The sequence below is a fragment of the Cololabis saira genome, chromosome 16 (assembly GCF_033807715.1).
Source record: "Cololabis saira isolate AMF1-May2022 chromosome 16, fColSai1.1, whole genome shotgun sequence".
Taxonomy (NCBI): domain Eukaryota; kingdom Metazoa; phylum Chordata; class Actinopteri; order Beloniformes; family Belonidae; genus Cololabis; species Cololabis saira.
The window spans coordinates 8,089,798-8,106,208 of record NC_084602.1 but is presented as its reverse complement, the minus strand read 5'-3'; the positions used below and the strand labels follow the sequence as shown (position 1 = coordinate 8,106,208).

General features: G+C 43.0%; 2 protein-coding genes across 2 annotated transcripts; both read left to right on the top strand.

Moving 5' to 3' along the window:
• Positions 1-2,343: 2,343 nt before the first annotated feature.
• On the top strand, positions 2,344-3,238 carry LOC133462404 (nanos homolog 1-like). Its single transcript, XM_061743638.1, has one exon. It carries the CDS (start codon positions 2,443-2,445, stop codon positions 3,133-3,135), a length of 693 nt encoding a protein of 230 aa, XP_061599622.1. The 5' UTR covers positions 2,344-2,442; the 3' UTR covers positions 3,136-3,238.
• An 8,812-nt stretch (positions 3,239-12,050) lies between these two features.
• neff2 (neuronal intermediate filament family member 2) lies at positions 12,051-14,601 on the top strand. The gene is made up of 3 exons (XM_061743144.1): positions 12,051-13,182; positions 13,843-13,967; positions 14,494-14,601. The coding sequence occupies exons 1-3, from the start codon at positions 12,172-12,174 to the stop codon at positions 14,552-14,554; spliced, it is 1,197 nt and encodes a 398-aa protein (XP_061599128.1). The 5' UTR covers positions 12,051-12,171; the 3' UTR covers positions 14,555-14,601.
• The last annotated feature ends 1,810 nt before the right edge of the window (positions 14,602-16,411 follow it).

Sequence of the window (16,411 nt, the reverse complement as noted above, 5' to 3'; positions counted from 1 at the left end):
AGGGTGTGACAAAAATAGCAACGTGGCCATCGTGTCGGCAGCAGTCGGGTCAATTATCTAACTCTTCTTCCTCGTCTTTTGTGAGCTTGTTTTACTGGGCATTGACTGATTCACACACACACACACACACAAATGCAGCACACTCCATTTTTAATGCATATTAATGAAGTTAAACGGCCTGCTGTAGAGTGGAGACAATGGGGAAGAGGAGGCCTGCGAGCGTGCACAAAGCCGTGTGCTCCAGGGAAGCAGAACAGATGCAGCTTCATGTGAATAACTGGTTCATCAGTGCAGAAAATCATCGGCTAAAATGGTCAAACACATGATGCTGATTCTTTCTCTCTGCTGGTCTTCTTCTCCAGCACCAATCGTCATTTCTCGGCTGCGGTTTCACTGAGCTGAGTCCCTCACATCTCCCGTCAAACAGAAGGGAGTTATTTTCAGCTGAGTTTTCTGCTGATTAACTTTCAGTGTCAGAAATAAAATATTTAAAAGTCAAAGTAACTGGAAAGTAATAAAGGATTTGAACAGCACTCATACGTCCATGTACACAGCAACGGTTTGGGGGCTTTTTCGCCTCATCACACTGCGTTTGAAGAGATCTGTTCATATTACGACCCTATAAAAAAGATATGATACTTCAGTCTTCATAATCCTATAACCTCAGCTTCCTCACTCCTAAAACAAAGCTCTAATTCCTCCTCTGACAGCTTCAATAACTCCATTAGCATTTGAATCATCTGCTCTTTCCTCTTAACATTGTTTTATGTGGATATCAACTGAGTTTAGAGGAGGGGGGGGGGGGCATAAGAGGAAGATAAAAGAAAGATGAGTGAGTTTTCTAACATAATCTCGAGTACGGGTAGAAAATCCAACCTTTTGCCGAAATTGTGGTCCATCTCCGACTTTGGAGTCCGTCCGGAAAAGTATTAGGGCCATGCAGCAGAAAAAATATTTGACAGGGGAAGATTTTTTTTTATTGTGCACTTCGAGAAAAAAGTCGAAATGTCGAGAATAATGTTGAAATACAATTTTCGAGAAAAAAATCGAAATTTCATGAATAAAGTCGAAATTTTGCCCTTTTTCTCAACATTTCAACTTTATTCACGACATTTTGACTTTTTCCTTGACATTTTTACTTTTTTCTCGACATTTCGACTTTTTTTCTCAACATTTCGACTTTTTTCTTGAAATTGTACTTCAACTTTAATCTCAACATTTCAACTTTTTTCTCGACATTTCTACTTTTTTCTCGACATTTCTACTTTTTTCTTGACATTTTGTGTCACGTCTGGGGGTAGATGAGGACCCAGATGCAGGAGAGAGAGGGAGGCTGGAGGCAGGAGTTCTCAAAAAACACAAGGGTTTATTCCATGAAGGGTAAAAACAAAAGCGCTGCTTGGCAGGATCAAGATTAACTCACGTATACAGGGATCGAAAACCAGGAGCACATGGAGGGAAGAACAGTACGGTCCGACCGGGAACAAGGGAATGACAAGACCAGATATACACAGGGGATAACGAGACACAGGTGCAGACACAATCAGGGCAGATGGGACACAGGAGGGACAGAACTGAAACTCAAAAACTGGGGGTGTCAAACCCTGACATTTTGACTTTTTTCTCGACATTTTGACTTTTTTCTCGAAATTGTATTTCAACATTAATCTCGACATTTCGACTTTTTTCTCAACATTTCAACTTTATTCACGACATTTTGACTTTTTCCTCGACATTTTGAACTTTTTCTCGAAATTGTATTTCAACATTAATCTCCACATTTCGACTTTTTTTTCAACATTTCGACTTTATTCACGACATTTTGACTTTTTCCTCGACATTTCGACTTTTTTCTCAACATTTTAACCTTTTTCTCAAAATTGTATTTCAACATTAATCTTGACATTTTGACTTTTTTCTTAACATTTCGACTTTTTTCTCAACATTTCGACATTTTTCTTGACATTTCGACTTTTTTCTTGACATTTTGACCTTTTACTCAAGATTGTATTTCAACATTAATCTTGACATTTCGACTTTTTTCTCAACATTTCGACTTTTTTCTCGACATTTCGACTTTTTTCTCGACATTTCGACTTTTTTGTCAAAGTGCATAATGAAAAAAAAATCTTCCTCCTCTAAAATATATATATATATATATATATTTATTTATTTTTTTTCCCCCTCCTCCCTGGCCCTAGTAGTTTGAAAAAGGGTCCCCCTAATAATCCTGGTCCTGAGGGACCAGAGAGAAAAGCAACTCGGAGCAAACCCCGCCCCCGTGTTTCCTCCAGGAGAACTTATCCGCGGTGCGCGCTGAGAGCGCAGCACTCGGACCGGGAGGAGGAGAGAGGACCGACACATCTCCCACATGTTCCCCATGCTGCCCGAGCCTCGATCCCGCACCTCCGTTCCCGTCTGAGGACCCCCAGCTCCGGCAGGATGGATTTCCTGGAGCGCGGCTACCTAGAAACGCGCTCTCCTTATGATTACACCTTCAATTTCTGGAATGATTACCTGGGTCTATCCACGCTGGTGGCCAAAACCAAGACGACCAGCCCGTCCTCCTGCAGCCCCAACTCTATCACCGAGTCTCTGAAGGCGACCCTGGGCTTGGAGGACGAGTCCCCCGTGTGTTCGTGCGTGCTGGGCCCCGGCAGGGACGGGGACGGGGCCCCGGACTGCTGCTGCTGCTCCCCGGGCTCCTGCGCGGGCTGCGCGCCCCTCTCCATCCACGACCTCCGGGAGCGCATCTCCCTGCTCCGGCCCTACGAGCCCCGGCAGGGGGGGGACCAGCAGCCCGCCCTATACGGGGGCGGCTTCCCCGCCCTGGACGTGCTGTCCGCGGACCGCTGCCGGCGCAAACAGACTCAGACCCGGGGCAAGCCGGAGCCCAAGGTGTGCGTGTTCTGCAGGAACAACGGCGCGCCGGAGGAGGTGTACGGCACCCACATCCTGAAGACGGCGGACGGCAGGGTGCTGTGCCCCATCCTGCGCGCCTACACCTGCCCCCTCTGCAGTGCCAACGGCGACAACGCGCACACCATCAAGTACTGCCCCCTGTCCCGGGAGCAGCCCAGCCAGAGGCCGCCCAGGCCGGCCAGAGCCGTCGGGAAGCGGCTCAAGATCTTCTGAGCGCCGAGCCGGACGCGCAGTCTACCCATTACAGCCTGATTTATGGTCCCGCGTTACATCGACGCAGAGCCTACGCCGTAGGGTACGGAGTACGGTGTCGTGCCATAAAGTGATTGCCTGCCAGAATCTGATTTCTCCCCTGAAAATGGCTCTTTTTAACTGCCAAAAATTGATTGAAGGCCAAATACAGTTAATGAAAGGTTGTTTATATGACTTGATCCCATTCTTGAGCTTCATAGTATAAACACTAGAGCTCACAGGGTTGCTTTTAACTCTTTTAAAGGACCACAAAATAGGCATTTTCACCTGCCAAAAATTGATTGAAGGCCAAATACAATTAATGAAATGTTGTTTCTACCTAAATATGACTTGATCTCATTCTTGAGCTTCATAATATAAACACTAGAGATCACAGGATTGCTTTTAACTCTTTTAAAGGACCATTACAACACAAAGTAGGCATTTTCACCTGCCAAAAATTGATTGAAAGGCCAAATACAGTTAATGAAAAGTTGTTTCTTCCTAAATATGACTTGATCTCATTCTTGAGCTTCATAATCTGAAAATCTGACATTGCGGCCAGAAATCAGAAGAAATCAGATTCTGGCAGGCAATCACTTTTTGGCACAACTGTGCGCGTCGACGCGTACCCTACTGCGTCGGTGCAACGCGGAACCATAAATCAGCCTTCAACAAGGCAGCAATCTGGCCCGTTTTTAACGCACAGGACACGTTTTGAGAGGCGAAAAAAAAAAGACAAAATGAGATTTCTATTTTTTAAATGTTGCCACAGCTTTGATTGCGATGTTTTTTGTTTACTGTAACTATAAACGAGCACATAGTTTACACTTTTTGACGCGCCGTGCGTAAAAGTCCGCCCCCCCCCCCCCCCCCCCCCCCCAGCAATCTAAAGACTCGCTGAAGAAACATGAACCAAAGTAACTGTACAGATCGACCTGTGAATGAGCACCTTCATGCTGTAAGAGGAAGGTGTCCGGAGAAACGCAGAGCCAGTGCAGACACGACATGCCAGCGTGGGTGAATATGCACTAATCATCTTTACGCGGGGTGAATGTTTAGTCCCGTCGTCCCATGGTTTGTGGATGGAAGACGCATGACAGCAGGCCATGCAAAATGCAAACACTTCTTTGAATGAAGCACATGTTTTCATGAGAGCAATGTTTTCTACCAAAGGAATTCACTTTTGTATTGAAACTTATCCTAAAGGCAACACTTCTGTACTGTTTATATGTTGGATGTCTTCTCTTCTGAACGTTTTTACGTGGTTAGCATTTACAAGATGTGAGTGGAATGTACAGCAGGAAGATTTGGTCAGACATGCAGTTTGGTAATGTGCTCCAAGCTCCTTTAGTCATGTATAAAGGTTGTTTTTTTCCATGTGGAGATGTACCTGCAGTTTCTTGGAAACGTCTAAGCAATTTTAGAAATGAAAAACCTGACATTCCAAAGTCTTAAACTGTCAATAGAAATGTTTTATGTACTTATTTTTACCTTATGTAACACTGGGAAATATATCCACTGTAAATTACTTCTGAATAAACATGTAATTGGCCTTTTTTCTTGGTGACTATTTGAGACTTTAAGTTGCTTTTCGTGGTCACATTCATCACTTTTGCTGTAATTGTAGATGAAACTTTGATAACTCGAGTTAAAAGTATTTTCCCGACTATAAAAAGCATTTCACTCACCCACTACACAACGGTGCCACCTAATGTTCAAATGCTTTAACAACAGTCTTCTGCTGTAGTGCATGTACTTTTCAAATTGGGAGATGTTTAAAAGAAGGCTTATGAAGAATCAACGTCAGATTCATACGGAAGAGTATTAGGGCCAGGAAAGAGAAAAAAAATTTGAGAGTGGAAGATTTTTTTTATTGTGCACTTTGAGAAAAAAGACAAAAAGTCGAAATGTCAAGATTAATGTTGAAATACAATTTCGAGAAAAAAGTCGAAATTTCGTGAATAAAGTCGAAATTTTGCCTTTTTTCTCAACATTTCGACTTTTTTCTCGGAATTATACTTCAACAATATTCTCGACATTTTGACTTTTTTCTTAAAATTTTGACTTTTTTCTCAACATTTCTACTTTTTTCTCAACATTTCAACTTTAGTCACGAAATTTTGACTTTTTTCTCTACATTTCGACTTTTTTCTCAACATTTCGACTTTTTTTTCTCAACATTTCGACTTTATTAACGAAATTTTGACTTATTTCTCAACATTTCGACTTTTTTTCTCAACATTTCGACTTTATTCACGAAATTTTGACTTTTTTCTCGACATTTCAAATTTTTTCTCGAAGTGCATAATGAAAAAAAAAATCTTCCTCCTCTAAATTATAATTTTTATTTTTTCTCCTGCCTGGCCCTAATACTCTTCCGTAGATTCAAGAGGTGTTCTGTCAAAACATCTTAAAAGTTGTGTTCCATTCAGTCCTTTTATACTGACTTTATTCACAATCTCTCAAAATGAATGCTGATGGGAGTTAATGCCTCTTTTATTGCAAAAAGACAACAGGCAACAGGTGGGTGGAAAACTTCAAGAAAAGTGTCTAGTCGATGTGCCAGTGGGCTGAAAAAATAAAATATCAAACAAAAACACCCAGACTGCCAGTTCACCAGAAATCAGGATCCAGCTTCTGAACTCATCCATCACATCTCTCTCCAAGCTTCCCTTTGCTTTCTGCATCTCTGTGAGCGGTGTAGCCGTCATTCACGCTATCTTCCAAACATCCCCCTGATCCAACACAACTGAACAAGTTACAGCAGAAAATAACTATAAAATAGTTAACAAATTAGAGTAAACCAACCCACTGGAGACGGGCTTATCCTCCTCCTCCAGGGACAACATACAAATACATCACATTAAGGACTGGATGGTATTCAGATACACAAGTAAACCTGCTTGACATTACTTGTAGTCTGAAATGCAGAGGTGGGTAGTAACGAGTTACATTTACTCCGTTACATTTACTTGAGTAAGTTTTGGGAAATTTTGTACTTTTAGGAGTAGTTTTGAATCACTATACTTTTTACTTTTACTTGAGTAGATTTGTGAAGAAGAAACTGTTACTCTTACTCCGCTACATTAGGCTACGTTGAGCTGTTACTTTTCTTTTATCCCTTTTATCCACGTACATGTCAATCTCATGACATCACTGAGTGATTCTTTGGGAAAAATTTTTGTTTTTGCATGTTTTGTCACATTTACACAGACTCAAACACACACAGAGTTTCTATGAGTTCATGGGCTTGTTCTAGTTCTGCCTGGTTAAAAAAGAAAATTACGAAGGCTTGAAATTTTGTGCTACTTTTGCTTAATTTCTTTTTTTATTCGTTGTTATTTTCTTTATTTTAATATTTATTAAAGTACTTGAATTTACTTTAAGATTATTTTAATTTAAGCTATTTTTTATTAATTTTAATTTATTTTATTGATTGTTAAAAAAATAAATCAGACGTTACTCAACAGTTACTCAGTACTTGAGTAGTTTTTTCACAAAGTACTCTAGTACTACTAGTACTTTTACTCAAGTAATTATTCTGATGACTACTTTTTACTTCTACTTGAGTCATATTATTCTGAAGTAACAGTACTTTTACTTGAGTACAATGTTTGGCTACTCTACCCAGCTCTGCTCAAATGTGGCAGGTTTCTGTTTGAGACACTAAAGATGCTTGTTTATATGTCTTTATACGTCTTCCTGCCAGATCCCTCCCCTGAATTGTGACCCTTCTAATTTCAGCAGCTGAAAGATGTGAAGATGTGATCCTCAGTCTAATTCCTGTCTGTTTTCTTGTCATTCTTGACTCGTTGCCTTGTTGAACTCAACTTTATCAGAAATATGTGTTTCCAGAATGTTCTTTGTTAGCTTGAACGTTTCAAAGCTGTTGGGGACACGGTTTATGTCCAGGCGTGCACGCCCTCGGGGTTGGCATCCTGCGTATTGTAGATGCTTCGACAAACCCTGATAGACGTGTCACTAACCAGAGGTGTCTTCAGTATTCACATTCATTACTCAGGTAGAAGTATAGATACTAGAGTTTAAAAATACTCCTGTAGAAGTTGAAGTATCCACTCAAGTTTTTTACTCAAGTAAAAGTATAAAAGTACTGGTTTCAAAACTACTTAAAGTATAAAAGTAAAAGTAATTTAAGGGGGAAAAAAGCCATTAAGGACGAAAGCCATTGAAAATGAATGTATCTTAGTATAATGCAAATATATTAAAGAACCATATATGTGTACTATTGAGCATTAACATGTGTTTCAGAGAGCAGGAGATATGATGACTAGTTGCCTATAAGTATTGGAATGGTGCAAAAAGTCAAACTTCAGAGGCATGTTATCATTTATCCTAACCTTTATTGGAATGTACATCCAAGTTTAGTTGCAGGAATCAGAGGGAACGGATGTAAGAACAAAACTGGACAAGAACATCTGAAACAACCACAACCAAATTCACTCTATCCGGATGGAGCAATTTAACTGGATAGTTTTTATTTAAAGGCCGAAATGAAATAGAGTAACGAGGCTGTTTTTAAAATGTAAGGAGTGAAAAGTACAGATAATTGCGTGAAAATGTAAGGAGTAAAAGTAAAAAGTCGTCTGAAAAATAATTACTCCAGTGAAGTATAGATAACCAAAATTTCTACTTAAGTAAGGTAACAAAGTATTTGTACTTCGTTACTTGACACCTCTGTCACTAACAGACTCGTGCAGACCCTGGAGACGCTGATGACGACGTTCACTGGAATCAGTTGAAACGTCTAAAACGTGCACTCAACTGGGCCTCGAGTAGGAGTTCGCTGAAGTTGAGCTAATCCGTCTGCTTGTTAAATTATTAAAAATTACTTGCCAAAATTGATAAAAAAATCAGTTGTATTGATCCACCAGGGCAAGTTTATTTGTTTATTTCAGCTCCAACTACTGGTTCTGCTGGATCCGAGTCCCGGTGTTCTGCCAATTTCTGCTGCTTTGCCAAAAAATGCCCCCTAATGGTTTTCTACTTTTGTAGAGCTACAATTTTATTGTGTTTTACTCCCTAAACCACTTCCTTTTCCCCCAAGTGGTCCTTGTCTCTTGCCAGGCCGTCATTGTAAATAAAAATGTGTTATTAATGACCTGCCTGGTTAAATAAAGGCCAATGACTGAATGAATATCAAATAAAGCGAAATAATTGTTTTTTTTTCCTCTTTATCGTATAATGTTCACAAAGTGTAATGAAATTCATGTCATGGGTAGTTTATTTTGAAGGATCAAATACTCAACATCCCATATTATCAATTTTACATCGTGCAAGAAATGATGGTTGTGGCAATCAAACTTTGAAAATCAACTGTGCGCACGCGCAGAACAACAAAGTAGCATTATCTGGCAGGTAGCAAGGATTGGCAGAACACCGGGCCTCTGCCTGAACCCCCCCCCCCCCCCCCCCCCAGAGCTCCTCTGCTGCTCAAAAACTGCACCTTCATCCTCCTCATCAGACAGAAATCTTAGTAAATTAAAGGAGCTTGAGGCTCCTTTTAAGAAATGAGACTCTCTAGCGCCACCCTTCACCACGACGGCCGTCGGGGGTACTGCAGCCAACAGCGAATCCGGCTTGTTCACCTGCATGCTGGCTCTCTAGTTTTTGGGTTTAGGTAGCGGTAGCGATAGCTTAGCTCAGACTGCGATCAGATCTTAAGATTTAGGTCGATTGCTGTTATTGTTTTGGTTGGCTCCGTGCCGGTTTCGTGCTTTGTTTGTGGTTTTTGGTTGCAGATTTCCAGTGCTTGACGTGTGTCTCCGTGTGTTCCTGCTTCCTGGATTGGCAGTGGATGTCGTCACCCCCCCCAAAAAAAACAAAAAAACACTGGGTTTGTATGTGTATATTTATGTATGTGTACGCATATGTGTTTTATATATATATATATACATATATTAAATATAGTAATAATGCACATATATACACTTTTGGTTTCTACCGTCATGGTATCAATCAATAATATGTGTGCAGACAAGGTAAAAAAAAAAAAAAAAAAAAAAAAAAAAAAAAAAAAAAAAAAACAGTGAAGCCGGCACGGGAGAACGGGGAGAACGTGCATGCAGCGTCATGTGACGTCACATCCGCAGGACAGCGTGGGAAAATCGGGACCGAATTGCAGCACATTTTTCAGCACACAGCCTGTTCAAGGCAAAGGAGAGATACACTAGAGAGTTCATTCTTTTGGGTTTGGAACGCTTCATCTGACATTATTACTAGAAAACTTAAAATGTATACGAATTCTTTTCATAAATCCTGCCACAATCCGGCCTCAAGCTCCTTTAAATGAAATTATTTTAGAAAATTATTAAAAGTCTTCTAAAGATGTTTGTATAAGTTTAAACAGCAACATTTGCAGCCAAAACAGCTGAATTAAAATGATTTTGAACTTACTTTTCTTACTTCTATAAGAGTTGCTCATGGTGATGGACGTCCTTTTCTTTGGGGAGTAAGAGGAAGTTCTGGAAGCCCCATCCCTACAAATATGGAATCCCAATGAAGTCCTAAATGTCCTCTTTAGAGAACAAAACTGGCGTCTCTGTATGTGTGTGGTTGGGGGGGCGGTGTTCAAGTTTATAAATGTTCTCTACAAAGGACAAATTTGAGCCATTGGTGCTCAGGAGGTTTTCTCTTGCAGGTTTAATTATTATCTCCTTAACTGTATCTTCTTGAAGTTACAGGGCTGTCTCAGAAAATTAGAATATTGTGATTTTCTGTAATGCAATTACAAAAACAAAAATGTCATACATTCTGGATTCATTACAAATCAACTGAAATATTGCAAGCCTTTTATTATTTTAATATTGGTGATCATGGCTTACAGTTTAAGAAAACTCAAATATCCTATCTCAAATAATTAGAATATTCTGGGAATCTTAATCTTAAACTGTAAACCATAATCAGCAATATTAAAATAATAAAAGGCTTGCAATATTTCAGTTGATTTGTAATGAATCCAGAATGCATTACTTTTTTTTCTAATTGCATTAGAGAAAATAAAGAACTTTATCACAATATTCTAATTTTCTGAGACAGTCCTGTATTATTAGTAGCTCGAGTCAACCAACCGACCTGAAGCCTGACATCAACTGAAGATGTGTTTACTTGTATTTGTCACAGGAAGATTCACTTCTCTTCAGTCAGTGACCCAAAGCTTTTTAGTCCCTGAATAAGGAGGTATTTTCAAATAGGTGTTACTCTTAAATGCCATATTTTTCTGAAATCTCTTAAAACACACCCTTTGATTGTTTGCTGATTGTTTAAGTATAAATCAATTGGGGGGGGGGTGGCGTATAAAACCTCTGCCTAAATACATCTGGATCTGTGTACGTGATCAATCTTTTTACGACTGCCCCTTTAAATGCATCTAGATCAGAGCGTTGCGTCGACGTCCGCCAGCAGTGAACAACGTTACGCCATGATGTCACACTTTTTTGTTGTGTCATCTGAAGGAGCTACGTTTTTTTTCCCCCCAGATCAATAAATTAATATTGTTTGGGAGGAAAACCTCAGTGATGGTTAAGGTTTTTCTCCCACTAGGGGAGTTTTTACCTGACAGTGTTTATGTAATAATTGCTCGGGGGTTTATGTTCATGTTCTGGGTCTCTGGAAAGATCCTTGAGACAACTTCTGTTGTAACAGACACTATATAAATAAAATGTACTTTAATTGAATTGATGAAAACCACTATCTTAGAAAATAGTGTCACCTGCTGGTTAACGCCGGTTGCTGTCCGAGACATAAAACCCTCCGTATAAAACGCTGTGCAGACAAAGAGCACACAGATTAGATAAGAATTTAGAGTTTATAGTTCACTTTATCACCCCAAATTAACGACGCGTGCCATTTCATGTCTCAAATGTTCCACGGTCAGGGTTGGGGTGCTTGCAGAGCAGCGTGACTAGGCTTGCTGGCTTTATTGATCATCAGTATGAACATTTCTGGCAGTCCCTTGAACAGGGCGATAGCCATTCATTGGTTCAGGTCGATGCTTCTTTCCCTACAGAAGGATGATTTACATGTGCGCCCTGAGCCCCGCGAGGGTTTCTGTGTGTCAGCAGATGCAGGCAGCACTTTCTTCGGCGGCGGCGTCTCCCACGCACACCATGGGTCAGGACAAATGAAGAACATCGATGAGTCATGACTCCACAGTCTAATTAGATCCAACAGAGATGTGGAGAGATGCTCTGGAAGTAGAAATGGTATCCACTGTGAAGTAAATGGATACATGTCTACCAAGGAGGTGACGGGGAAGTTAGAGGACAAACCAAGAGGAAAAGTTCATAAAGAAGAAAATGGTCAGGGAAATATTCTGCAAGCTGAAACACGAGGCCGAAGTCTGAAGACGAAGGAGAGACTATAAATCTATTTAGGTGTGAGACTATCTTTATGTTCATTCAGTGTTTTCCTGGAGTATTAAAAGCTCTTAGTCGCAGAAGCTCCTTCCCCTCTTGCTCTCTTTATTCACAGCATATTGATTTCCACTTAATGGTGTGGTGAAAAGATGTAGTATTGAGTTTTTCTCACAAGCAATCCCTCATATTCCCATCTCATTTTATTTTTGTATACATCTCTAGGGACGTGCATCTGAGTCTGCGCTGCAGGTATAAAAAGCAATCGGATAGTTGGAGCTAGTTTTAGAGGCCGAGGCCATTTTTGGGCTTGTAAAAATGAAAATCTTGTGTACTACGACTGCTCTGCATGCTGGGGCTGAGAGCGAGCGTGAAGAGCAGCCTCCGGTCTCCTCACTGCAGAGGCCTGCCATTGGTCCAGCAAAGTGCTGACAGCAGTGGTGTTTCTCCGTGGTGGAGGGGGGAGCAGCCCGGCGCTATAAAAGCTCCGGATCTGCAGCATCACCGAACTGGTGCAGTGCAAAAACGCTCGCTCATCCTCACTGATGGTGTGCAGAACAAGGGGGACATAAAAAAGAACCTTCTGAAACTGAAACATACATCTTTTTCTTAAACCTTACAAAAAAGAGAAAAAAACGTCATCATGAGCTACGATTCCTTCTTCTCCTACCGCCGCCCTTGGGACAGCTTCAAAGGCTCCCGAGCCACAACCAAGTCCTCCATGTCTTCATCCGTCTACTCGTCTTCCCGAGCCCCTCCGTCCGGGAAGAGGATCCTGCGGACGACGGCGTCGTCTTCTCTGCAGGACGCCTGTCAGAGGATGGACCTGACCCAGGCCAGCTCCCTCAACACGGAGCTGATGGGCCTGCGCTCCCAGGAGAGGGAGCAGCTGGTGGACCTCAACGACCGCTTCGCCACCTACATAGAGAAAGTCAGGCACCTGGAGCTGCAGAACCGGGCCCTGCTGGCCGAGCTGGACGCGCTGCGGCGGCGGCAGAACGACCCGTCCCGCCTGCAGATGCTCTACGAGGGGGAGGTGCGCAGCGTCAGGGCCATGATCGACTCAGAGAACGGGGAGAAGATGCGGATGGAGGCGGAGAGGGACCACCTGAGAGACGTGTACGAGCAGATGAAGGAGCGCTACGAGGAGGAGGCCCGGCGGCGCCTGGACGCCGAGGAGGCCCTGCAGCGGGCCCGGGACGAGGCCGGCAGGGCCGTGGTGTACAACTGCGACGCCGAGGCCAACGTGGTGTCGCTGTGCGACGAGATGGTGTTCCTGAAGAAGGTGTTTGCCGAGGAGCAGGCGGAGCTGCAGGCCCAGCTGCAGGTGGCCAGCATCAGCGTGGACGTGGAGGTGTCCAGGCCCGACCTCTCCACCGCCCTGCGGGACATCCGGGGGCAGTACGAGCGGCTGGCGGGAAAGAACATGCAGGCCGCCGAGGACTGGTACCAGAGCAAGTTCGCCAGCGTGGCGGAGATGGCCAGCAAAAACAACGAGGCCGTGCACGCCATCCGGGAGGAGACGCTGGAGTACCGGAGGCTGCTGCAGTCGCGCTCCTCGGAGATCGAGGCTCTTCGGAACGTCATCGACTCCCTGCACAAGCAGCTGGAAGATCTGGAGGAGATGCAGACGAAGGACGTGGAGAAGTACCAGGTGAATGAGGGATATGTCGTCCCTGTGGGGACCGTGTAGATGCAGGGGGCCCAAAACTGTGAGGTCAGCATCCAGAGGAGAGTTAGAATGACCTCATTATGACCAGCGAAGGTCAGAGTAAAAAAAGATGACATGGAGATTCAATAATCTGAACAACTCATTCAAATTGAAAGAAAACAGAGCAGTGATGTCTTTCTAGCAGATTAAATTTAAAGGAGCTTGAGGCAAGAATAAGAAATGAGACTCATTAGCGCCAGGACGAGAACACGCATGCAGCGTCATTTGACGTCACATCCGCAGCCCAGCGCGGGAAATTTGGGACCGAATTGCAGCACATTTTGCAGCACACAGCCTGTTCAAGGCAACGGAGAGATACACTAGAGGGCTCATTCTTTTGGGTTCGGAACGCTTCATCTGACATTATTACTAGAAAACTTAAAACGTATACGAATTTTTTTCATAAATCCTGCCACAAGCTACTTTAAATAAAATATGTACAGCAGGTCTTTAAATGTTTGGGGACCCAAAGAAAAAATCTGCATAGTCTGAATAAACATGAATGAAATGAATGAAAGAAGAAAAGAAAAGGTGCAGAGGCCTTTGTAGAATTGAAAACTGAAGATATGACAGACGTGTACATATGCTTGTGTGTGTTTGTAGATGAGGATAAATGACCTGGAGGGCGACATCACCGAGGCCAAGCAGGAGATGGCGCGCTACCTGAGAGAGTACCAAGACCTCCTCAACGTGAAGATGGCCCTCGACATCGAGATAGCGGCATACAGGTTTGTTTGGTTTGTTTTATTTAGGATCCCCATTAGCATTAGCCACAGCATTAGCTATTCTTCCTGGGGTCCGACATACACACAACACACAAATTAACACTTAATACATAACAGACATACTGTACATTATACATGACAAAACAAAACAATAATAGACACAATTCCCTTAATCACAATCTATACAGAGGATAACTAAATCACCATCATTCTCAGACATACATACATAGAAATGAAATCAAATAAAACACCTTTATAACCAATACCTGCCTGGAATGACCTTATCTAGAATTATTTGACCACTTTTCACCTTTATTATGATAGGGTTTACACTACCTATAATTATATTCAACCTTCACTTTGTTCCTTCTAAATGACAAATCATCATTCATTAAATTTAAAAAGATATTGTTTCAACTGAAACTTAAACCTATGTGACCTATGCTTGGAGAAACGCTCCATCTTTGACGGAGCTTCTATCCGGGATCAGAGTCTGATGCAGAACTGTCTTGTTCCTCTTTTCTCCCAGGAAACTTCTGGAGGGGGAGGAGATCCGGCTGACCTATCCCTCCTTTCCTGCTCTGATGTAAAAGCCAACCGGGCAACAAACCTGACATAACGCCCCCTCCTCCCTGAACGAACCCCTCCATCACCCTGCCCCCCCTCCATCACCCTGCCCCCCCTCCATCACCCTGTCCCCCCTCCATCACCCTGTCCCCCCTCCATCACTTCCCCTCCTCCCTCTTTCCCTCCGAAACACCAATTTATTTGTTTTTCCAAAAAGGAAAATAAAGAAAAAAAACATCGCAAACTAAGTCATCTCCCTCAAGACAGCTGCGCCCTTGTGCTAAACAAGAGGTCTACAAGAAGTCCCCCTTCTTCTACACACGGTGCCACCACACATCAAGACGACGGAGACGCGCCCAGCGCGCCAGCGGCTGCACTGCATTAGTTACCGACACTAGCCGGGCCGCCCGGGTCGGTTCGGGCAGGGGCCCGTCCGGGATGCGGGTTGAGATCCGAGCACGGGGGGCCGATCCCCCGACGGGCCTCGCTCCAAACGCCTGAGCAGCTGTTTGTGAGGGAGGCAGGAACACCGTCACCCCCCCCCCCCCCCCGGCGCTCGGGCCGGACCGGCAGCCCCTCCACCAGAACCGGCCCGCAGCGCGGCCTGCACCTCCAGCTCTGTACTTCAGCGTGCCAGTAACCCTAAACATTTCTGTTTCCTTATGTCCACACACATTGTTCTCCTCTTTCTTTAGGCTTCCTCAGTAATTACATTTAAACCAGGCCTGCAAAACCTGGAGTCAATTTGGCAATTTTTTTACATTTTATTTCAAATGAATGATAAAAAAAAAAGTATTTTCTTACGCAACAGCCTGGACATGTAAATGCTGTGGAAGATTAACTGTTACTGGTTTCCCCTTTTGCTTTTCATGCGGTGTGTCCCTGAGCGTGTCAGCGGTAGATTTGAACATTTGGTTCGTTTCTTCAGAGCTAAACGATGAAACTGAGAGATAACGAGGAGTTGTTGTTGTTAATCTGCTTTTAGATGGAAACGGTGCTTTACATCTGTGAAACTTTTCTTTTCTCCACCACCATGGGTGTACCTGTAACAGCTGGCAACAAGCTGAGTAAACATAATTGACCTGCATCACAGTGCGTCTTTGGTCTTTTGTATTTTGGGCTTTTAGGTGCATGTGGGTCTGGTATATATATATATACGGTTTGGTGTTCCCGCTTCAAATCCAGGCCACGGTCCTTCTCTGTAAAGGCCTAAGTGTTTCATAAACTGTATAAGAAGAACTGGACAAACAACTGGACCCGTGACCCCACTGTTGCAAATGGCCGACTGGAACACCTCATGTCAATCACAGTTAGCCATTTTACTGACTGACTTAGCTTATGCTAATGTGTGATGCTGATTAATACTACTTTAGATTCATTCTCATCAAACTGGTCCAAACAACCTCATTCCCAGTGTGGCTACAGAGCTGTCTCAGGACCAGCAGAGCTCCACTGGGACCCCTGGTCACCGGCCTACTGCTAGCCGGGTCAGCAGACGCCGCAGTCATTTTATTGACATTGCCAGGTCTGAGGTTCATGCGGGGGTGCTGGAAAGCAATACATTTACATTTGTAAACCAAAGTCTCAGCAAAAAAGGAAAATCAAAGCTTTTTTGTGCAAATACAACCAAAACAAAAAAATATAGGGGCTTCATACAAGTGATGTTTACACTAATTCACATGTGCACCTTTGAGTTAAAGTCAAATGAACTTCCTGTGACGTGCACTGGAAGGGAAAGGACATCTTTTGATAGTTCCAACGTGACATTAACTAATTCATTAGGGATTCAGCCGTCTGCCAACTATCGGTGATTAGGCTACTTACAGAAGAGTAATCAACTCATATATTCATCCACATTCACCCACTTGCCTTCACATTTG

What these genes read in the sequence shown, in the direction of transcription:
- LOC133462404 (XM_061743638.1), top strand. Translation starts at nt 2,443, where the DNA reads ATGGATTTCCTGGAGCGCGGCTACCTAGAAACGCGCTCTCCTTATGAT.
- neff2 (XM_061743144.1), top strand. Translation starts at nt 12,172, where the DNA reads ATGAGCTACGATTCCTTCTTCTCCTACCGCCGCCCTTGGGACAGCTTC. An exon ending in AGGACGTGGAGAAGTACCAG is followed by an intron (nt 13,183 to 13,842) that starts GTGAATGAGGGA and finishes GTGTGTTTGTAG; the next exon opens with ATGAGGATAAATGACCTGGA. An exon ending in ATCGAGATAGCGGCATACAG is followed by an intron (nt 13,968 to 14,493) that starts GTTTGTTTGGTT and finishes CTTTTCTCCCAG; the next exon opens with GAAACTTCTGGAGGGGGAGG.